Source organism: Lolium perenne, chromosome 1 (assembly GCF_019359855.2).
Source record: "Lolium perenne isolate Kyuss_39 chromosome 1, Kyuss_2.0, whole genome shotgun sequence".
Taxonomy (NCBI): domain Eukaryota; kingdom Viridiplantae; phylum Streptophyta; class Magnoliopsida; order Poales; family Poaceae; genus Lolium; species Lolium perenne.
This window is the reverse complement of record NC_067244.2, coordinates 31,937,120-31,960,336: the sequence shown is the minus strand read 5'-3', so window position 1 is coordinate 31,960,336 and position 23,217 is coordinate 31,937,120. Positions and strand designations below refer to the sequence as shown.

The 23,217-nt window shown below is 46.4% G+C and overlaps 2 protein-coding genes and 2 long non-coding RNA genes across 4 annotated transcripts; 3 read left to right on the top strand and 1 right to left on the bottom strand.

Annotated features, from left to right (window-relative positions):
• The first annotated feature begins 795 nt into the window (after nt 1-795).
• Nucleotides 796-3,911, top strand: LOC139831890 (uncharacterized). The gene is made up of 5 exons (XM_071821305.1): nt 796-1,780; nt 1,872-2,801; nt 2,878-2,921; nt 2,994-3,064; nt 3,532-3,911. The coding sequence occupies exons 1-4, from the start codon at nt 796-798 to the stop codon at nt 3,045-3,047; spliced, it is 2,013 nt and encodes a 670-aa protein (XP_071677406.1). The 3' UTR covers nt 3,048-3,064; nt 3,532-3,911.
• A 2,435-nt stretch (nt 3,912-6,346) lies between these two features.
• On the top strand, nt 6,347-8,079 carry LOC127345577 (uncharacterized). The gene is made up of 2 exons (XR_007878767.1): nt 6,347-7,105; nt 7,533-8,079. It is a non-coding gene; the product is annotated as an uncharacterized lncRNA (long non-coding RNA).
• A 7,677-nt stretch (nt 8,080-15,756) lies between these two features.
• LOC139836184 (uncharacterized) lies at nt 15,757-17,112 on the top strand. The gene is made up of 2 exons (XR_011752793.1): nt 15,757-16,691; nt 16,785-17,112. It is a non-coding gene; the product is annotated as an uncharacterized lncRNA (long non-coding RNA).
• Nucleotides 17,113-21,642: 4,530 nt separating this feature from the next.
• On the bottom strand, nt 21,643-22,871 carry LOC127345560 (avenin-3-like). The gene is made up of 2 exons (XM_051372049.1): nt 22,740-22,871; nt 21,643-22,211 (listed from the first exon to the last, which is right to left on the bottom strand). The coding sequence occupies exons 1-2, from the start codon at nt 22,869-22,871 to the stop codon at nt 21,723-21,725; spliced, it is 621 nt and encodes a 206-aa protein (XP_051228009.1). The 3' UTR covers nt 21,643-21,722.
• Between the last annotated feature and the right edge of the window lie 346 nt (nt 22,872-23,217).

Here is a 23,217-nt window from a genome sequence, read left to right as displayed (position 1 = left end):
GGCGAGCTCGGTGGAGTGGCCTGCGGGAGAAGGCTGCAGGCGTGGCCGTCAAGGAGGGATGAGATACTGGCCCAGCGGCGCCGCCCTCCTTGAGGCGGACCCATGGGCGCAGGAGGCGAGCTCGGGGGAGGCTGCCAGCGGAAGACGAGCTTGTGGGAGGAAGGCGGCGAGAGGCGAGGTCCACAGAGGGTGGCCGGAGACCGCCGGCCACCGGAGCGAGAGGCGAGAAGCGCGGGAGGCCGCCGGCCAGCCGGCGCGAGCACTGGATCGGGGACGAGGACGATGCGATCGGGGATGGGGGAGTTGATCGCTTCAGGTGTAAAATATGAAGGGTTAAATTGTAAAAGATCCTTTTAGCTACGTGTCCGACACCTAAATCTAGTCGGAGGGAGTATGAAACAACACAAGTAAAGACAGCCAAGTGAGGGAAACGGGACGTGGGCCGTGTTGCAAATTACAGGATCTCGTGCAAGTATAAGTAACCATACAGCAGCTCAAAAAGAAAAGAATAAATAAAAAAAACTGGCCAGTCCACTCCACAGGCACGAACCACGCCTCTACTCCACCACACCACCAGCGCCAATGCCTGATGGCTCATCTCCACTCCACCGAGCCATTGTCCCTGCTCCTCCTCCACCACCTCCACCGCCCCAGCTCGCCCCTCGTCGCCGCCTTTGCCGCGGCAACCATGCGTCACGATGCAGGCGGAGGCGGACGTCCGCTTGTCTGCTTCGTCCGCGCCGCTAAAAAGGCCAAAACGGCAGAGCGGCTGGGCCATGTAAGCGAGGCGGGCTTATGGACTGCATCTACTTGGCCCGCCAGGCCGTCCATCCCGCCAGGCCGTCCATCGCTCGTAGAAGCAGAGTAGATAGGGCACGCCGCCAGCTCACTATTGCAAAGGAAGACGTGCGAGAGGAGCCAGCAAGCGAGGGTGTTGCAGAGGGAGAGACTGCCTCGAAAAAGCTACCGTTGAGGAAAAACAAGGACAAGAGAAGTGAACTTGTGCAAGTCAAGAAAGAGAAGCAGTTGGGTAGTTCCCACAAGACCCAGTTGCCTGTTGTAGCAGAGGAGCCAAAGGAAGACGTGAGAGAGGAGCTCAACAAGGAAAAACTCCATCGGCTGGATGTTGCAGAGGAAGAGGTTGCCCCGGAATGGCATGCCTCCTACTCTGTTCGCTTACGCAAACATCATCTTCGACGCATATACAAGGGCTCAGTTCTCCTCGACGCCGAAGTGAACCGCCTCCTCCTCTACGACATTGATGAAAGTTTCATTGATGAATATTACCTCAAGGAAGGAGAAATGATCTATCCAGGAGCAACTTTTAGTTGTCCTTGCCACAAGGTTGAGATTGGTGAGCCCATTTTTCAATCCAAAGAAGATATACCTTTGCCGACCAACAATGCAACAAGAACAAAGGAAGAGAGGAGAGATGAGAAGAATAGGAAGAGGTTGAAGAGGAAGAGACCTGATGAGAATTTGGAGAGAACTAGTAACTTAAAGAAAGTAAATAAGAAAATGATGAGATCACCTCAAGCAAAATTGTTGAGATCTTCAATAGGCAGGTTTGCAAGAGTGGCGTCGCTAAGGAAGGGAATGTCCCCTCAAGCACAACAGAGGAAATCAGAATCACCTTCAGTACCAAACGTTACTGTACATTTCCCATCTCCAAATCTTCCTCGTGCTAAGGCTAACTCCAGCCGGTTTCGACCACGGAAACTGAAGTCCCGTATCTGGAAAGAATTCATTCCTATATATGAAGATGGAAAACTTGCGGAAGGTCAGTGCAAACATTGCAATGAAGTCTTTCCTGCCTCGAAGGCTTCTGGAACTAACCACATCCATAGACATCTACATAAATGTTTGACGAGAAGAATTATTTGAAGATATAGTTCAGCAACTCGGCATCATCTGTGAGAAGGAACCTTCACTTGACATTGTCACACGATGGAACTCGACATACCTTATGATCGATTCAGCTTTGCCATACAAGGAAGCATTTTATGAGTTAGTGGAACAAGATCGACAATTTAAGTATGCTCCTTCCGCTGATGACTGGAAAATGGCCGAAGCGATTCGCTCTCTCCTGAAGGTCTTCTTTGAAGCTACGAAAGTAGTTTCGGGCTGTAGCTATCCAACGTCAAACCGATACTTCCATGAAATGTGGGGTATTAAGTTACTGTTGGAAAAACATGCAAATAATAAAGAGAAAGTAATTGCATCAATGGTGAGTGAGATGCAAAAAAAGTTTAACAAGTACTGGAAGGAGTCATACTTAGCGAACTGCATACCAGTGATCCTTGATCCAAGATACAAATTTGAGTTTGTTAAATTTCGCATCAGACAAGCATTTGGAGATAATGCAGCAGAGCACCTTGAAAAGGTGGACATGACTATGAAGAGTCTATTTAAAGATTACTCCCTGGGAGAGTCTTTTGTCGATCCTTCAGAAGAAGTTGATGTTGATGAGGTTGCAGAGATTGATAATCCACTAGCTGATTGGGAAGCTCATCTGAGAGTGCAGAAGAAGCAAGCAACAAATGAGCTTGATAGGTACTTGAGTGAAGATTTATACCCCCAAGAAAAAGATTTTGACATATTGGGTTGGTGGAAATTACACAGTCCTAAGTACCCAGTTCTATCTTGCATTGCTCGTGATGTGCTTGCTATTCAAGCATCAACGGTGGCATCAGAGTCGTCTTTTAGTGCTGGTGGGAGAACAATTAGTGATCAGAGGAACAGGCTAAAGAGTGACACGGTCGAGGCGCTGATATGCCTCCAAGATTGGCTAAAGGCTGATGGTAAGTTTTTCTAATGCTGAATGGTAGAATTAAAATCTCAACTTTATTACTGACTTATGATTTTGCAATTCTTCAGATCCTAAAACAACCAATAAAGATGTTGAGGAGGAAGAATACTTGGTAACTTATAGCTAATACTGAATGTGAGTAAATAAATCATCTTTGTCTCACATGCCTCAAACTAACTGGCAGGTTTTCTACCAAGAAAGCGAGTGTCATGAAGAAACTGAACCAACAGATAACTAGCTTGTGGAATCAAACAGGTAAACATTTGTCAGAGCTACTAGTTGCTTATAATATGTACTAGGAAACCTTACTTGTTATTTATATTCCGTATAAATAATTGGTGTGCACTGAAGCTTGTAAAGTGAAACAATATCAGGCTCATCTCTGAAATGCTTATTTGTTGTTCAAGCTTTCCATGCATGCGTAGGTCAAATCATGGATGATTAGGCAGATGAGGCTGTAGTATTTTTTTTTTGTTCTGCTGAATTTAGAAACTGTCATGTGTGCTTGGATGCATACCTTGCAATTGAAGAGATTGTGGAAGCGATTCAGCGGAACAGAACGGAGGTCCGAAACTGCAAACTCAATGAACTGGAAACTTCAGTGTAAAAGGGGACATATTATGTGCGAAAATAAAGAAATTATACTCATTCAGTTAAAGATATGGTTCTTGTCGTAACCATTTGGCGGTTCGGATGGCTTACAGTCTCTATTCTTTTTGCAGGTGCATCTAAAAAGTCTTAGTGAAGATGGTTCAAGTCTCTTCTTGAGCTACATGATAAATCATGTCCTCTTTCTATTCAGTTAACCTCGATCAACTATATGTTAGATTGGTGTTGCCAACAAAAGACAGAAAGATAGAGACAGAAGTGGTACAGTCCCGTGTCGATCTTGGTATATCTTTGCTGCCGAGTACCACCACTACTTGCTGTTAGTTCAATGTTGCTGACTGTTTCAGTTTTTTGTATCCTGGAGTTTCTGAAACCGATATTTTTTTATTCCGAGGAACAACTTATCCTCTCTGTAGAAAGCTCCAAGCCTGTAATTTAACCTCTCCGTTATTTCATATATATATTCGAAAGAGAGGCCGTGCTCTTTTTGTTATTGGTGCACAGCCTGTGCAAGTCTTCAGCTCGTGAATCTGTTCAGTTCAGTTATGTAGGCATGCAGTTAATATAAACTGATTTTTTCTATACGAGTTTCAACTTATTTTAATTCTTCGCTACCTGTATAGATCCAGTTTGTGTCCAACTACAGATTTATTGCCGGTGTACTGAATTTAGTGTTGACGGATGTCCACCGGAAAGGTAGCAACGCGTACTACATTTTGAATTTAGTGTTGCTTTGCTTGTAAAAGGTAGCAGCGGGCGGCTGTCCACCGGAAACAGCGGCCAGGAAGATTAGCGGACGCGGAGGCCGCTAATTATACGATTAGTATTGGCGGATGGAGCGGACAGGGCGGATGGGCCGGCGGCCTGTCCACTTGCATCGTGAATGGTCCATGCGCGCCCGCGCCGGGACGCTCTGCCCGGACGACGCACACCAGCTGCTCGACCAATTGCTACACCAGGCCACCCCGGTCCCCGAGCACAAGCACCCCCTCAACGACTTCTTGGCCGCCCTCGCCGCTGCACCGGCCTCCGACGCCTGCGGAGATGGCCTCGCCCTCGCCACCGCCCTCTTCAACCGCGTCTGCCGACAGGCTCCGCAGGCGGCGCCGTTCACAGATCACACCTACCTCGCCCTCGTTGAATGCTGCTACCGAGCGCGTCGCCCCAACCTAGCGCTATCCTTCCTCGCCCGCTTTCTCAAGACGCCTGCCGAGATGGCCCCGCTCTCGCCCTGGCTCTCTTCAACCGCGTGTGCCGAGAAGAAGAAGAAGGCCTGCAGGTGGCGCCTCTCTCAGGCCACACCTACAATATCCTTATGGACTGCTGTTGCCGCGCCCGTCGCCCGGACCTAGGGCTCGCCATCTTCGGCCGCTTCCTCAGGACGGGGATGAAGACCAACCCGATCGTCGTCAGCACCTTCCTCAAGTGCCTCTGCTATGCCAAACGGACAGGTGAGGCTGTCGACGTGCTGCTTCGTAGGATGTCCGACCTTGGCTGTGCGCCTAATACCTTCTCGTATGCCATTGTTACCAAGGGCTTATGTGATGATGGCAGGAGCCAGCAGGCGCTTGACCTTCTCCAAATGGTGTTCAAACAAGGATGTACCTGCTCGCTCGGTGTGGTGTCATATACCACCGTCATCGACGGCTTCTTAAAGGAAGGCCAAGTAAGCAAGGCGTGCAATCTATTCCATGAAATGGTCCAGCAAAGGGTTATGCCTAATGTGGTCACGTATAACTCGATTATTGATGCGCTGTGCAAGGCCAGAGCAATGGACAAGGCAGAGTTGTTCCTCCGCCAGATGCTTGATAATGGTGTTCGACCGGATAACATGACATATAATAGCATGATACATGGATATTCCACTTTGTGCCAGTGGAAACAGGCAAGTAATATGTTCAGAGAAATGAAGAGCCAGGGTCTTATACCAGATATTGTTACGTGGAGATCGTTAATTACTTCCCTTCACAAGCATGGAAGGCGCCATGAAGCTGCACGAGTTTTTGATTCCATTACTGCAAAGTGCCAAGAACCACAAACCAGAAGTCTTCACATACTCTATTCTGCTGCGCGGGTATGGCACTAAAGGACACTTTGTTAATATAATTAATCTCTTCAATTAGCCAATTTCAATGTTCTCGACATATTAATTGATGTATATTATAAATGTGGTACAATGGATGATGCTATGCTCATATTTACTGAAATGATGGAGCACGGAGTGAGTCCCGATGTATTCAACTGTGCTACTGTAAACCTATCAGAATGGTGGGTTGGTTGGTTGGTTCTATGGACAAATTCAGTCAGATGTTTGCTCTGGGGACTACAACAGAATGGATCCGTTCATCATTTTTCCAGATGATATACGGAGGTATTCATTGTCCTTGTTGTTTGTTCTTCTGTTCAATAATAAAATCTATTGAAAGAAGGAAAGCTTACTGATGATAGGTACTACATAGACATAATCAGCAATACAGAGAAAGCATTTGGAGTACTTGATTCCATGGTATCAGTTGACATTGTCACAACGAGCCTAATGTTGTTACATTAGTCACTTGTTGATGGATATTCTGGAAATGGAAGTATCAATGATGATTTGGCTCCATTCAAAGAAATGTTGCATAAAAGATTTAAACCTACAACTGTTATTTATGACATTGTACTGGATGGGTTATTTCTGTTGTGAAATGTATATGTGGATTGCCTAGCCCTTTCCATCAGTTCGGACTTTTGGTTCAAGTGGCTAGTGCATGAAGCTTAACATGGTATCAGAGCCCCAGGTCTCGAGTTCAAATCCTGGCTTTCACATGGTTTTCGCAATTAAGCCTAAAAATTGCTGTTGCCCCACTCTTTAGCCACCGCTGATGCCCTGTTTCGGTGTGCTCTTCTTCTTTCACGTGTTGACTTTCTCTTCTCCCGTCACACGCGAGTGGGGGTGTTGTGAAATGATGTATATGTGGATTGCCTAGCCCTTTCCATCAGTTCGGACTTTTGGTTCAAGTGGCTAGTGCATGAAGCTTAACAATTTCATGCTGAGAAGACCTGTTGCTGCAATGAAAATGTTCCATGAGATAATTCAAAGTGGGTAGGAGTGAGCATTTCGACATGCAAAGTAATTCTTTGACGACTTTGTTGGAAACTTGGAATACTTATGCTGAAAAAGGAATTCCCATGTTCGAGAAATTAGGTGCAATTAAGCTTAATATTGCAATACTCATTATCATGATTAATGTGTATGGTTTGGTGAAGAGAAGAATCGCATAATGTGTTTGCTGTCATCCAGTATTTTTTTCCTGTGGGGAATATCATACAGTGGGTTGGAACTTGGTACATAATGTTTCTGCTTATCATGTAGTGATAAGAAATCTTCTAAATGAATGATTTTTTGAAGAATGGGATAATCTGTTGTCCTCAATGGATGAGAGTAATTGTGCTCCTGGCTCTCGTGTGTCAAATAATATCATCGAATGTTATTGGAAAAGGTTGAAGTTGTGATTTGTGAAGGTTGGAATGTCTAAAGTTGATGGGAAGAGTTTATCACTTGAAGATTTAACTACTTCGTTGCTGATGTCTCTCCTTTCAAGGGAACACAGATATTGGGCGCACATAAAATTGCTACTGCAGAATAGGGATTTTATGGTGGAGTCGGGTACAATGCTTATGAGCTTGACTCCTCAGAATGTACAGGTTAGTTGTTGCTTGCCATAAGGCCCTCCAGCTGGTATAAGTAATGTGAATTGCTTGCTTGTGGAAAGTCGGTCTTTCACTCGTAAATTGACTTCATTTTTTGTTGTTGCTATACAATGATAGAGTTGCATAATCATCAACATTTCTTAAAAACTTATTCCACTACTACCTGTAAACTCTGCAATCCTTTCTTTAACTTTCCATTTCTTTTGGAAATTAGGCACTGCCAGATATATAAGTAATGAACGTGTGCAATTATACAACAGAAAGAATTTACTATATGACTTTGCTAGTGTAAATCTAATACGATTTTAATTCCAATGCCATTTACACAGTGCACTTTATATGCTGCTTGACCAGTTAGTGTTTAATGTAATTACTTTATTCTGAATGTACAAATTCTCACAGTTTTTTTTTCATATGCTAGGATGGGCAGAAACGATTTGCATCTGGGACAATACTAGACATAAACTAGCGCAATTGAGTCAGATAGTAGATTTCTGAAGACTCCTCCGACTAATGCAGTAATTTCCTACTTCTGTAGAGTACTTCTGTTTGGATAATGCCTGAGTTGTGCAAGACTTGGCTTGCTTGGAGTATTTTTATTTGTAATACCATCACGAAAGGGTGTATTGCTGCAAGCCCATATATAAATGGTCGTTCAAGGGTTCCCTGAACATGTTACATATCGTTTCCAGAATAGATGATGGGCTCTGCTAGAAGGTCTTATGCTTCGAACTCACAGAGGATTGATCTGTTGTGTTGGAGGTCTACATGGATGCTGCCTCTATAGTCTATACTCTAGGTACATGTTTTAGCTGCAGAAAATCCGCTAAGATTTATGTTGCAAGAAAGATGTTTGGAGGGGCTTGAGGATCAGCATAATTGAGCTGGAAATAGCATGCTCGTAATAACTAAGCATAATGTAGATCTAAATAATTATCATCATTTATTTGCTTTGCTTCAGAGAAGAAGAGTTTATCAAATTTAAAAAGCTAAAAGGCGAGGTAGATCTACTACATTTTCATTCTAAGAAATCACAGAGTTCAGCTCCTGAACTTATAGAGGCATCTTTGTGTGTCCGATCTCTGTCCGACGTGCAATCCAGTGGCCTGTGTTCCTGTTGTCACACAAATGCATATGGATTGATGCATCGTACACAAATCGTACATACAGTGTTGTCCGTATAGCAGTTCTCCATAGCTTGGGTTGCTGATCAACCCCATCCTGACAGAGTTCAGCTTCTGAACTCCCGGAAGCCTGCAAAGTGGAAACGGCCCGCTGGGAGATTGGAAGCAGCTAGCTATCGTGCGGTACTCGGTCAAGAGGAAAAATCAGCAACCAAGTACAGCCGTGCGCAACATGTTCCCTGTTTAGGTACAAACTAACTCATGCATGTCTATATATGGGGCTGCTTCCTTCTGAGAAAAATAATCGTGAAATCCAGTGGTTACAGAATTTAACTGGAATCTCTGAAAGTCGAGTTAATTGTACATTTCATCAGGAGATCATTACCACCTAGTGATGGTGCTGGATCTGGAATAGCTCGAGCTGGTTCTCAAAGAAAGCAAGAAATTAAAACTCGAGCTGCTGAACAGATATTACTAACTTTTTAAACGGAAGGCCCTAGGCCCGGCTTTATATATAAAGCCAACACAGCAACCACATAGTAGCGATACAACTCACACCACAAACTGGTACCTCAAAGTGCTGATAACTTAGTACAAATACGCCAAGTCTGGTGCCTAAGATAAACACAAAGATGCAAGGGGAGACTAAAGAACGAAGAGCGGCATGAAGACGTCAACGGCGTCCGCGTCCATCATCCCGAACCCGCGCATGTAGCCTCCTAAGCTCGTCCAGCGCCGCGTCCAACAGTGGTCGGTCCCTCCGTCTGACCAGTACCCTCCAGCTCTGCATGTAGATAGACATTTTGAAGATGGCGTCAGCCGGGCTGGAGATGAGTGAGCCCTCGATGGCTAGCTTGTTGCGAATGTTCCAGAGCGCCCAACATTGCGCAGCGAAAGTAAACCAAGCTATCCTACGGAGTCTACCCGACAAGCCGTTGGCAATGGCGACAAAGTCCGCAGCCCCTGCTGGGTTCCATGAGCAGGAGAGGAGCTCCCTGATTCCTGCCCACATAAAGACGGCAATGTGGCAAGTGAAGAAAATGTGGTCACAAGTTTCCCATTCGCCACATAAGGCACATCGCCCGTTCGATGGCCCGTGCCGCTTGACAAGTTGATCCCCGGAGGGGAGCCTCCCCCGGATGAGTTGCCAGAGGAAGACTCGGATTTTTGGATGTACCCTAGTGCGCCAAATATCCTTGAAGTGCGTAATCGTCCCACCCCGGGACAGTTTGGAGTACATCGAGGAGGTGGAGTACTCTCCGGAAGGCTCCAGCGCCCATCTAACCACATCCGCGCCCTCAGCGGCTGGCGATAGGTCGAAGATCCTACAGAGGTTGTCCCACTCGACCCTCTCAGCAAGGCCAAAGGTGCGCCTGAAGCGAATCGTCCAGCCATCGCTGGACCTAACCCCTTCCACGGTCGCGAAGTGGTTGTCGCAGCATGCGAAAAGACGGGGGAAGGTAAAGCGAATGGGCCCCGTGCCCGTCCACCAATCCAGCCAGAAGTAGGTCCTCCGCCCACTGCGAACCTGGTGCTTCGCTCCCAACTTGAAGTACCATTTGATCTTCTGGATGGCGTTCCAGAACTGTGATCCTTTGGTGGGAACTGCCGGGGAGAAAAGGTCGTGGTCCCCCAGGTACTTGGCCCGAAGAAGGTCTGCCCATAGGCCTTCATCGTTTTGATAGATCTTCCAGATCCATTTCAACATGAGGGCGATGTTCATGAACTTGGTGTTGAGGATCCCCAATCCTCCAAACGCCCGAGGTTTGCACACCGTGGCCCAGTCCACCATGTGGTACTTCCGCTTGGGACCCGCTCCTTCCCAAAAGAAGCGGGAGCGGTGTTTATCCATTACTGCGTGGGTCGTGTCATGCAGCAAGTAAAGACCCATAGCAAAGAGTGGTAGGCTGGAAAGGCAAGAGTTGGTGAGCTCCAGCCTGCCAGCGGCAGCAAGGAAAAGACCTTGCCAGGGCTCTACCCTGTGGCCAACCTTCTCAGTAAGGAAGTTCCAGTCAGCCACCGAGAGGGGGCGGTCGCTGACAGGAAGGCCGAGGTAGTGAAACGGCAGGCTCCCCACCGCAGCTAAGAGCGTCAGCCACTCTTTGACGCTCCAGATCGTCGACCCCAGTCACGACGGCTTCGCTCTTAGCGAAGTTGATCTTAAGGCCTGACATGTTCTCAAAGCAGAGAAGCAGGAACTTAAGATTGGCCAACCCGGCATCAGAAGGTTCAATCAGAATCAAGGTGTCATCCGCATATTGAAGATGGGTTATCCCCCTGGGGATCAGGTGGGGCACCACACCCTTGAGGTGCCCAGAGATGGTGGCTCTGGCGATGATAGCCGCCAGGGAATCCACCATGAAGTCGAACATGATCGGGGAGAGAGGGTCCCCTTGTCTCACACCTCGAGCGTTCCTGAAGTTCTCCCCAATAACCCCGTTCACGTTGACCGCAGTATGGCCACCCGAGACCAGCTGCATAAGGCGATGAACGATCATGGGGGAGAAGCCCTTTCTCAGCAGAACTTCACGAAGGAAATCCCAGCTGACTCGATCGAAGGCTTTCTCGAAGTCAAGCTTGAGAAGGAGGCCCTTGAGTTTCTTAACCCTCAACTCATGGGCGATTTCGTGGAGGGCGAGCACACCCTCGTGCAGGCACCTCCCTTTGATGAAGGCCGATTGGCTGCGGTCAATGGTCCTATGCGCAAGGGGGGCGAGTCGGGTAGCGTAAGCCTTGGCAATGAATTTAAAAATAACGTTGATAAGAGCAATAGGTCTAAACTGCTTGATGGTGTCTGCTCCTTGAACTTTCGGGATAAGAGAGATGACTCCAAAGTTAAGACGAGCAATGTTGACCCTCCCTAGGGCGAAATCATTAAGGATCTGGAGAATGGGGCCTTTCAGTATGTCCCAGAATTTCTTGAAGAAGAGGACCGGCAGCCCATCAGGCCCCGGTGCTGAGTCCGGCTTCATACCCGCGAGCACCTCGTCCAGCTCATCCGGAGTGAAAGTAAGTTCCAAACTCCCGTTCTCCTCTTCTGAAATCCTTTGGTGTGGTGACCCGGCATACCACTGCATGGTGTAGTATGCAAGTCTGATATAACACCAATGAAACACCGTTCCACTAGTATTATATCGCTCAGAGTGGTACAACAGAAACATATGCGGGTCCAAGGCATGTCTATAGAATTACAACATTGACTCAGTTACATAAGATCATCACAACCTCCTACTTTACAATGAGGTAAATCTGCAAATAAACTCCAGAAGAACGACTCGTAGTCTAATCCTATCACGAACTCTATTTGTAGAGTATTTGACTAGCTATAGAGGCTAAGAATAGATTCTAGCTAAATAGGAGCTAGGTATAGGAAGCTAGTTCTCTTCTATGGCTAATCTAGGTTTTCTCCTTGTTGGTTGTGGTATCTGACTCCTCTGACAGGGTCCTGTCTCTTGAAGTAGTTGTTGTCTCCTCGGCCTTCGAGTTGCACTGTAGATCCTCCTTCGATGCCTCCATATCTAAGCAGGGGATTTAAGAGTGGGATGAGTACGAGCGTACTCAACAAGTTCATTATAGGAAAGAGGTGTTTAATGCACTAGCTACAGCATTAGACCAGAAAGTCTAATACCAATGCAAGTTTTCATAACCATTTCTTCAAAAGGTTGCTTTTATTCAGAAGAACTATGTCCGTCAGCCTTCACCGGTTTACTAGAACTTCATGGAGCTCCTTTCCGGCCGCGTTCGCAGTTCCATATCCCGGAACAGGGAGTGACAGGTCACGGTTCTTTACACTCTGCAGAGGTGTGTTGCTTTACCCATAAGAGATCTTAACCTTGGTGCCAACCGGGAATGACCCGTCCGCACTTCCTATGGTGTGAGGCCCGGTATAAGGTCTAGCCAATCATGTTCCTCCGCTACCTCGCACACCCACCCTTTGTTGCATACCCCGACCCTGGGTCCTCGTCGGTCCTCTTACACCAATTAAGGATGGACCCCGACCACGACAACAGTTTGGGACTCGTTAACCAAACTCCTTCGCCGGTAGCTGCAACCCATCATAGACCACTTACCGTGGGGAATTAGAATGGGATCCCCACCCCACCGCTTGCCCAACCTGGGTCAAGTGTCTACGGTAAGCGCATCCGTTGATGTACGAGAGGTGGAAACACTTTTGACTACTCCGTCCCACTCCAGATCTTATGGTTAACACGGGTATTACGGCACAAGAATCACTGGCGACATTTGTTGTTTAATCCTAGATGGATATTAACCCTTGCAATGGAACCTCCACCATATCAACACAATCCATGGTTCCATTGCCCACCACATAGTCATATTTATAGTTATGAAAGTAGTGGTTTTGGGTTTTTATGCAATAGTGATAACCATAATACTTTGCAAGTACTTTGATAGAAATACTCAAATGACATGAGCAAGTGATGAACTTGCCTTTCTTGGCTGCAAGATTATGCAGACAAGGTCTTCGATACGCAATAACTCCAAATTCTGAAATAGCATCATCGGCCGGTAAGGACGATGTTTAAAAGATTGGCAGGGATGCAATAATGCATAAGTATGAGATGCAATCGCTCTAAGCGTGACCTAACCCCGATGATTTAGGATTAGTATGTGGTAATGATTAGTTCAGGGTGTGTTACACTTTTAGAGTGATTCACAAACAAGGTTCTTATTCAGGGTTGTGTTGTTTTTAGAATCATAAGCAAGTGGTAAAATGCATATTAATAATCATACACACCCAGGAATAGTAGTTGTATAATAAGTAAAGAGCAGTTGTCAATTTTATGTACTGTAGTGCATGGTTGATGATTACTTATTATGTAATTCAAAAGAATAACTTTTTAGGAACATGCTATTTAATAAAGAACAAGTATGATTATTAGATTTGTGGGGTTCTATGGTTTTCTATGGTTCTAATTGGTTTCTGGAGTAAGTAGTAGATGGATCCCAATAAGGTTGGATTCATCATCATCTAGGGCTGGTAAGGTTGAGTTAAGCCTAGGCATCCTAAGCAATTATTCATACAAGGTTGCTATCAAGATTGGTGCATTTTGTTGGTGATAGCTAGCTAGGGTTTATAGTTCCTATAAGGCAGGTTTAATGACTACTCTTTATTTATTTCAAAAGAATAACTTTTGAATAACATATTATTTAATCAGTAAGAAGTATTTCAATTAAGGCTTATGGTTTCTAGGGTTTGCTCTTAGTTTCACTAAGTAATTATTAGATGGGTCTTTAAACAAGATGGGTTCAAAATCTTCTAGTAATGGCAAGTACTAGGTTTCACATATTGTGGTTAAGGTTATGTAATCAACAACTCTCAATGTAAGTAGTTGATGTGATAAGGTTGACTTGTAAGTCAATGTGTTTAACTAGGTATATGATTTGGAAATGAATACTATTAAATCAAGGATAAAAACTTAAACTCTACTCATAAGCCAAGGCCATGGCTTAGATATATGGTATATGGAACTTATCCAATAATAAGACACTAATAGTAAGTGGTAACAACTTAGTTGAGTTGGACAAGGGATGATTACTAATGGTTAATAGGTTTAGTATATCAAGCTTCTAATGGTACGGTATTGTATGATACAACTAACAAGATATGACCAATATCTAGTACAAGGTTAAATTGGTAGTGTAGGATGAATGTTTACTTAAACAATACAATTAACACATCACTCTAGCTATGATATTTTACTTAAGATCCAATTATAAAGGTCCTACTTGTAAGTATCAAACATGGTCATGCAAAGTAAGATAAATAATTTGATTTGGCTGAAAGTTGCTTAAGAGTATGACTTAAAGTGCCGTTCGAGTTTTCTTGTCTTTCAACATGAATGCAAACTACTAGGATTGATTTGAGAAAATAGGTTTACAGAAACTCACATCGTATTTAGGTTTAATGAATTAATTTTGTTAAGGTTTATCAATTTCCCAAATTATCTTGGATTCAGTTCCAATTTTGATTAAGGAACATATTCCTTAGAAATATGTTTTAGTACTAGAATATAATTTAAGACTAGTTAATATTTATGTTAGATTTTATGGATTTTTTTATTCATAAAAATATAATAACTTTTATTTATTAAATAATAATTTTTTTAATGAAAACATTTATGACATGATTAAGGTTGAAATAATATTTCAAATTTTGGAAAATTCCATTTGACATTTATTTCTTAAAAATATTTTTCTAGGAAAGAATTGGATTGTAATCCTTAAGACTGATATAATGATTAACTTGACTTATAGCAAATTGGGCCATTTAGCACACACGTATGTATCCAGTCCAGACATACATGCATATGTACGAGTCCAACACGGCCCAGCTCACGTCTCTCTCGTTTCTCTTTATCTCTCTCACTCTCGTCTCTGTTTCACAGAGGTACGCACGCGACTCCCCTCATGGCCCCCTCGATGTGCTGCCGCTCCGGCCAGCCGTCGACCAACTCCGGCACCGGCGAGCTGGGGTTCCTGCCCGCCCCGACGTGCTCTACACCACCCCCTGGTTGATTTGGTTTTCGTTGTCTCTCGCGGTCGCTCCGACCCCGAAACCCTAGCCTGCCACTGTCGTCGCCAAACCAGCCACCGGCCAACTCCGGCGCCCTCCGAGCTGCTGGGGCTTCATCTGCACTTCATGGTCGCTCTTATCTGTCTCCACCATGCCCTCGCCGCTTCTTCACCTCTACCGTTTGGCTGATGCGGCCTCGCCCCGAACTCCGCCCCGGCTTCTCACCGCCGCCGCGCGTCCACGGGGCACTGGCCGGTCTTCCGCCGGCCCTTCAACTGCCGCGACGCCGCCACTAGCCTCGACGCGCCCCTGGCCAAACCAAGCTGTGGGATCGGCTTGGTTGCCAGTACGGTGCCGCGCACCGCCTGCTGCTCCCCAATGGAGACCCCGCCTCCTCGTCGACCACTAGCCCCAGCTCGAGCTCCTGGTGGTTATGCGGTGTTCGTTGATGCTGTGGTGGTGATGGGGTACTGCAGTACTGCTGCTCTAATGCCTATTTCAGCTGCAACCTCGACGCCGGCGGAATGGTGCCGTAGGCGCAACCCCGGCGTCCACGCCTCCTTGTACTGCTACTACTGCTATGTGAGTTAACCCTCTCCTCTCTGTCTATGGCCTTGGAGTGGTAGTCGTTGACTGGCAATTCGGCTGCTTAATAAACCAGTGTTCTTTCATGTGTAGTTCCTGACATACCATCTCTGTCAAACTGAATATACACTACTCACTCCTACTGTTGTGTAATTCTTGTTGAGCTTAGACATGTAAGATGCAACTACTGTTGCCTGCAGATAGATGCTTTGTTTGGTAGCTTAATTGTGAGCCTACATACAAATTTATTATGGCTTTGATTCTGGAAAACAAGTGCAACTATGCTGCCTGGTAGCTCTCAATGGCCAGCTGATATTGTACAGGGAGGTGCTTTGGTACTGTGGTGATTTACTTGGGCTTGGTTAAACTGATAAGAACACACTTTGTGCTTGATCTATGGGCCCTGCCTGTGTATATTTCTGATGGCATTGATGTTGGATTCAGATGATTCAATGATCATGTGATCATCTTGTGTGTGAAATATCCTATATGTGTATGTGGTGGTGCAAAGGAATTGCTTGGCCAGTTTACTGGACATGATTATTTTCTGGTTTCCTCTCATGGCCTAACTGCCCTCTCAGTCTATAGTTAGGGTATGAGCTCATGGTTCTACCAGGGATCACCAGCTCAGCTGGGTGATCTAGCTCCCCTCTCTGCTGCATATTTCTTTCCGTATATTACTGATAAGAACATATGTTGAGCTTGATATCTTGGCCCAGCCTATGATGCAAAGGCTGAGGCAAAACTTGGATAAGAACAAATACTAAAATGTGTGATTTAAATTCTCTGTGATGATTTTGGATAGCACTTCTATTCATAACTGAGAGAATCACTTCTGGCGACTCAAGTTTTACCTGATGATCTATAGCTTATGATTTTGGATGCCTATTTTCTTGCCTACAATTACTGACAAAGTGCTATCTGCTAGAATTTGTTCCTCTTTGTGGTGCCTCCTAAGAGTGTGCACAAAGCGGTTAATTATTTAGTAAGATTGGTGCTTCTGGTAGTTGTGTAGGGTGATTTACTAGGCTCTGATCATAACTATGATCAGATGATGTTAAAATCATCATAAGTAATTTATGTTTGATAAACTAGTTGATTTGGATGCTATGGTGCCTTCTGGGAATAAATCCAAATAATATGCTCCATGATTTTGGTATACCTCTCTCCTACTTCAGTATGTAGATTTGCTTGATGTTGATCTGATTTTGCTGCTGGTCCTGGTGACTAGAGCTTGTCCTTCTCCCCTAGATCCAGCTATGCCACCCTGATCTTCTTGCTGCTGGAATAAACCTATTCTTGTGGCCTGCTTATTCCTCCTAGCTTCTCCCATCTGGTACGTCATGTTCTGGTTCCTAAGATCTAACTATTGTTCTTGGTTGAGTTAGTGGGTAATAAAGTGTTCCTGTTGTTCTAGCTGTTGTTCTAGCTGTTGTACTAGCTGCTGATGCTGTTCTTGATACCCCGGTTCGGCTGAGGTGTGGTTGTGTACCAGCAAAGTTTCCTAGTGCAAAGGCTGTAACTATTTATATTGTTGGCTACTCCTTGTGGTGTCGACAGCACACAGGCTGCATGTTGTGACTGTGCTGCCTGTGTGGTACTATTCAGTGTATGTGGTCAAATTGGCCTTCTTTGCCTACAAGGCACGGCTAGCTTGTAGTTATCCTGGATTGGCTTTAATTTGTGGCTGCCAACTATATTACTTTGATTGGTTGTGATGGTTATATGCTGAAACAAGATGTGAGTTTTATTACTTATTGTTTGTGGCTATTGATTCATCTTGACTAACTATTGTCAATGGTGAATTACTTAATTTGAAAACTTGTGGCTTTTAATAGACACTAGCTAGATTAGAGGGAAATGAAAAATGATTGCCTTGTTGCCTCAAATAGTGTTGCCTTGTCATCAGGATCAATTAATGTTGCCTAAGTGATAATCAATTCCTGATGTTGCCTCTAGTCCTTGTTGCCTCATGATACTTCTGACCCTGCCTCCTAATTGATGTTGAATCCCTCTAATCACCATTTGGGTATTAAGACAAGTTCTTAATTCCTAATAGCTAGTTTCAAATATTAAAATGTCTCCCAAAATGTGGAGACAAACATTTTAACCTTAACACAGCATTACTTTGTCTTTATTGTTTATTTTGCAGATGAAGAATAAGAAGATTGGGAAGATTTGGAATATTAAGATTTTAGATTAGGAATCGTTTTATTCTTTTTGTATCTTCTTTTCTTTATTTTGTAATTTGTGACTTTCTCTTTATGAGAATTCTACATACAATTAGGTAATTCTTAATGTAATATATATTTTATTTCTTTATCTAATTGTAAATTTTCAATTGTGTTTTATATATTTGTTTGGAATTCAAATTCCAATTCAAGTTTTATTTGAATTCATGTTATTCATATTTCATTTGAATTCAAAGTGTTCTCCCAAAGAAAACAATGAATTCACAAAGGTCATGTCGAAATTTGTCGCACTCACATCGATGAGTAACTCAATTCCACCGATGCAAGAGAAACCTCGATCACTTTGACAGTTTTAAACAAAAACGCGAAAATTCCCCATATTTTCTATGCATGAATGCAATGCACACATCTGTTTTCCTCTATTTTTGTAACCCCAAATCCTGCGATATTACATTTGGGCAGGAGGCCAGAGGTCCTGAGCTAGGGAGAAAGCCCTTTCCTCCCAGCGGCGCCCATAAGCCCCTGATAGAACTGGTAGACATGCCTCATTAACTCGGGCTGTTCCGAGGTCTCCCCGTCATCGGTCAACAGGCGAGGGATGAGGCACTTCCTGCGCCTACCGTTGGCGAAGGCGTGGAAGAAGGCCGTGCAGGAGTCCCCTTTGAGAGTCCATTGGAGTCTGCTGCGCTGTCTCCAGTATTCTTCCTCTACGCCGTCAAGGTGGACAAGCTGATCCTCAATGAAGTAACGGAGAGCCCAGCCTTCCTCGTCGAGGCCGGAGGAATCAGCCAGAACGTCCAACTCCTTGAGCTGTGAGAGGAGGTTATCCCTTGCCTCCCTCTTCAGTTTGCCCAAATTGGCTCCCCACCCGCGGAGGTGTTGGCGGAGGCACCTCGCGATACACTGCCAGAGGTCAATGCTGCATCTATGAGGACCCCTCTCCTGAATGCAGAGGATTTGCTTATCCTTGACCATCTGTTCGAAGCCGGCTACCCTCAGCCACCAAGATTGAAAGAAGAACCTCGCCGGCCGACGAATCCCTTGTTCCATCGTCGAGGAGGAGGGGGTTATGGTCGGAACCCACTCGAGTAACCGCCGTCAGAGAGCACAGAGGGAAGAGCGTCTCCCAAGAGGTGGAGACGAAAACCCTATCCAGGACCGAGCGGATGGGCGAGAGTTGCTTGTTGGTCCAGGTGAACCTGGACCCAGTCCTGTCGAGCTCCCTAAGGCAAAGATTAGCAATGACATCGTTAAATTGGCGCACCCTTGGCCAATTAATATTGTCATTACTCTTGTCCCCTAGCCCACGAATGAGATTGAAGTCACCTCCAATAACGAGGGGGAGCCTACAGCTCGCCACCTTGGAAGAAAGCTCCTCCAAGAACTCCCTCGTTCTGGAGTGATCAGCCGGGCCATAGACAAGGATGAAGGTCCACTTGACCTTCCGGCTGCGATGGAAGAGGTCAGCGCTAATGAAGAACCTCCCCTGCCTCCAGGTCCCTACCTCGAAGCAGACATCTCTGAACCCTAGGAGCATCCCCCCGGATTGCCCTGTGGCCGGCAGCCAGTTCCAGCAGAATTGACCACCGCATTCCAAGCTCCGAAGTTCCGAGTCCGAGAAATCTTGTCGGACCATCTCTTGGAGTCCTAGAATGTCAATGTTATCACGTTGCATGTAGTCGCGGAGTTGGGAGCGACGCCCTTGTGCCCCAAACCCCCGAAGGTTGTAGATGAGGGCTCTCATTTGGCGGCCCGTTTCTTGTACTGTCTCTTGGAGACAGCAAGAGCAGGGACCTTAACACACGAACACTTAGGGCGGCTCCGCGGAGGAGGAGGAGAAGACGCGGGATCCACGGCAACGGGAGCCTGGGCCCCGGCCCCAGGGCCGCCCAGCTCACCAGGCGGTCCGACCCCACCCGTGAGGGGCTCCTCGCTCTCGGCGCGCTCCACCCTGGGATGCTCCTCGCCCTCGACACGCTCCACCCGAGGAGCATCAGCAGCAGCGACGGCAAGCTCCACCCTAGGAGCTTCAACCGAAGCGCAAGCTGCTGCAACCGCCTTAGCCGCAGCGGCTTCCTGCTCAAGACGGCGAGAGGTCTCCGCCAGAGCAGCTTGAACCTTTTCCTTGGCCCTTATGATGGACAAGGCTTCCCCCGGGCAGCCCAACTTTGGAGAGAATACTAAGCAGCTATCGCGCACAACCGAGGAAAGGTGATCATCAGGGAGCAGGTCTAGGATCGCGAAGTCATTACCTTTGTTCTTGACGGTGTCGGTGCAGGTCTTGCCCTCCAGATTCTTCTCAGCCGTGAGCCGTTGCGCACGGACGAGGGCCGAAGTGCCGGCCGCCACGCCCTGGGACCGCAAGCTCTTCCTCACCGCCGACGAGGGAGTCGCCCGCTTGGAGTAGACGGCCTTGGAGCGGCGAGCTTGCACCAGCGGGGTAGCTTGAGACATCTCCTGAAGCAGGTTCTTGCGGGCGGCGTCCTCCCCAGGCCGCGGCAGATCGTCATCATCCGAGGCGTCCAGCACCTCCACGTCCTCCACAGCGGTCATGCCCTTGGCCGGCGAGAGCCTGGCCAGCTTGGCAGGCGGGCCCTCTGCCTGCTGGCTGTCGTCAACCCACGAGGGCGCCGGGTCGGTGAGCTGCGAGTCGGGGTCAGCGGAGTCCATGGAGATGTCCTCGAGCGGGGTGGACCCTTCCACGCCCGACGGAACAAGATGCACGAGCAGCTTGCCCCTGGCTGGCTCGAGGAGGGAGAGGGTGTGGGCGTCCGGGGCGGCGACCAAGTTGGAGCCATATTGGTTCAGCCCGGGAGCGAAGAGGGGCGAGGCGGGGGCGGTAGGCAGCCCCAGCACACCGAGTGCCGCCACCTGGTGGGAGGAAGAGGAAGGCCCCGAGGCACCTCCCTTTAAAGTATCTTCGAAAAGAAAGATACGGCTTGCATATGCAAATCATGTTCGATGCACATATGCCGGGAAGCTAAATAGACTCCGAAGAAAACAAAAAACTATATGAATAAACCCTTGAACTTCAGGTTCAAAACATCTGCTTAAATGCACACATGCTTAGGGATGCACAAGAATGCAAAGCACATCGTCTATCGTATATGGATGTCCTTGAGACTCGAAGTTTGTATTGGCCGATACCCAGGTGTCTGCGCCGAAAGGAGCATCATAAGCAGAAAGCCCAATGCAAGAACAACAAAACTGAACTTAGTTGCCTCAAGAATCGGACCAGTTGCAGAATTGCCTCCTGAAGATCCAGTCTATTTGCCTTAATTATCAACTTGATCGAGTTCCAGAATTGAATCTGGAGTATCGGCTTCGTGCTTCTGAATCTTAGAACGCATGGCGCTGAAAAGATTTTCAGTTTGTCAGGCATCTGGTCTTCCCCTTAGATATATATTATTTGTTGGCTCAAATGTCTCAAGCGGCTAATCTCCAACAGTAGAAGAGAGTGGTTTATTCCTATTTCAGAATCCAGCCAAAGACTCCTTGTTCTGTCCAATCCAGCTATCCATGTTAGGACTTCCCATCAAGCTACTATGGCATACCACGTGTGGATTCTCGGTCCATCGTGGACTCTCGGTGCTAACAATATGATGCTAAATACGGTGCAACCACGTGCATTGCACTTGCAACATTACTAGTGAATTAAATTGACATGATCCTACCATCAGCTTAATCTTGCCTATTTATAGTTGAGCATCTCAGATGACGCCTCTTCTGACTATATATTCTATTTAGAACTAGATGCAGTCAGTCAAGACCGTTGCAAGTTGCAACTCATAAGCATCGCCTTTAAATAGTTAATTTGTGCACTTCTGACCATATTTTATTTTGAACTAGATGCAGCAGTCAAGACCGTTGCACGTTGCAACCCATGAGCATCGCCGTTAAAGAGTTAATTTGTGCACTCCTTACTTGAATGGTACTTCAACTCAACCCAAGCTTTGCATCCATTCTTTTATGTTCTGATTAATTTGCATGTATAAGATTGTGGCTGGGAATGAACATCTAAATGTGCCCGTGAAGTGGAATAAGGACAAGAAATATTATGCTGACAAAAACTATGTTTGTCTTTTATTTCCAAGTTTGGACTATTAGTGGCTTGGGTTCACACATGTTAGTGCATGCCACTTTTATTTGTCACTATTACATCGACGGTCCATCGACTAAATAGCAATGACGTCGTACGGGGAGGTGGAGTAGTACAATGGGACCTGCACCTTGCACATCGCCGGCAGGGTCTGTAGCGCAAAATTCCTCATCGCCTCGAACTTAGCTAGATCATGAACTTGGATGAATCCTTGGCCCGCTTGTTGTGGCTGAGGCTGGCATAAGCCCTGACCCACCTGTTTCTCCTGAGGTTGGGGTAACTGTTGTTGTTGCTGCATGCTGAAGCCAGAGTTCACGATGCTATATATGGCAGGGTACTGGAGTTGCTTGGGGATTTGCACCAACAGCTGGCAACATTGTTGTCGCATCACCTCGCAGCTGCTCTGTTGCAGGATCTGCGATCGGAGGAATGGCACCATCGCCACTGGGTTGCACCGCTGCACGAGGAAATCTCGGCACGGGTTCAACAGTTGTTGTAGAATTGGTTGGAAAACTTGTTGTTGTTGCTGCACACATGGTTGTTGCTGCTCGGGAAATGGTTGTTGGGGTTGCGGAAACTGTTGATGGGGTTGTGGAAACGATTGTTCTTGTTGCGGGAACGGTTGTTGGGGTTGCGGAAATGGTTGCTGGGGTTGGGGAAATGGTTGTTGGGGTTGCGGAAACGGTTGTTGGGTTTTCGGAAACGGTTGTTCTAGCTGCGGAAATGGTTGTTGGGGTTGCGGAAACGGTTGCTGGGGTTGCGGAAACTGTTGCTGCGGTTGGGGGAACAGTTGCTGGGGTTGGGGAAATGGTTGCTGGGGTTGCGTAAACGGTTGCTGGGGTTGCGGAAACGGTTGCTGGGGTTGCGGAAACAGTTGCTTAGGCTGAGGAAATGGTTGCTGGGGTTGCGGAAACGGTTGATGGGGTTGCGGAAACGGTTGTTCTGGCTGCGGAAAGGGTTGCTGGGATTGCAGAAATGGTTGTTGGGGTTGCGGAAATTGTTGTTGGGATTGCGGAAATGGTTGCTGGGGTTGCGGAAATGGTTGCTGGGATTGCGGAAACGGTTGCTGGAGTTGCGGAAACGGTTGTTCTAGTTGCGGAAATGGCTGTTGCGGTTGCGGAAACGGCTGTTGTGGTTGAGATTGACCTGTATGTTCAAGCTCCACAGTGGCGTTAGCCATGGTTGCCACCACGGATAGGAGGGCAAGGATGAGGAAAGTCTTCATGATAGATTTGTGTTGATTATTGCTTGCCTAGATTTGATGTTTTTGCTCTAGGTGTATGATGGGTGGATGATGGAGGAGGATCTTCATGGTGTGGGCTTATTTATAGCTGCTCTGCCATGGTTTCTTTTGTATATTTGCATGTGCTTCACTTAAAGTGCTTAGATGCTTATATAAGTAACCAATTCTTTATGTTTTCGATTGATCATCAAAGTTGCTTTACTCTTGCATGTATCATATGTCTCACATGAAAGCTAGACAATATACAATGAATCATCTTATTCACTTTACATGTCAAACACCGATCTAGATAGCGTCATTTCCCGAAACTAAGTTTGTAATGTTCTAT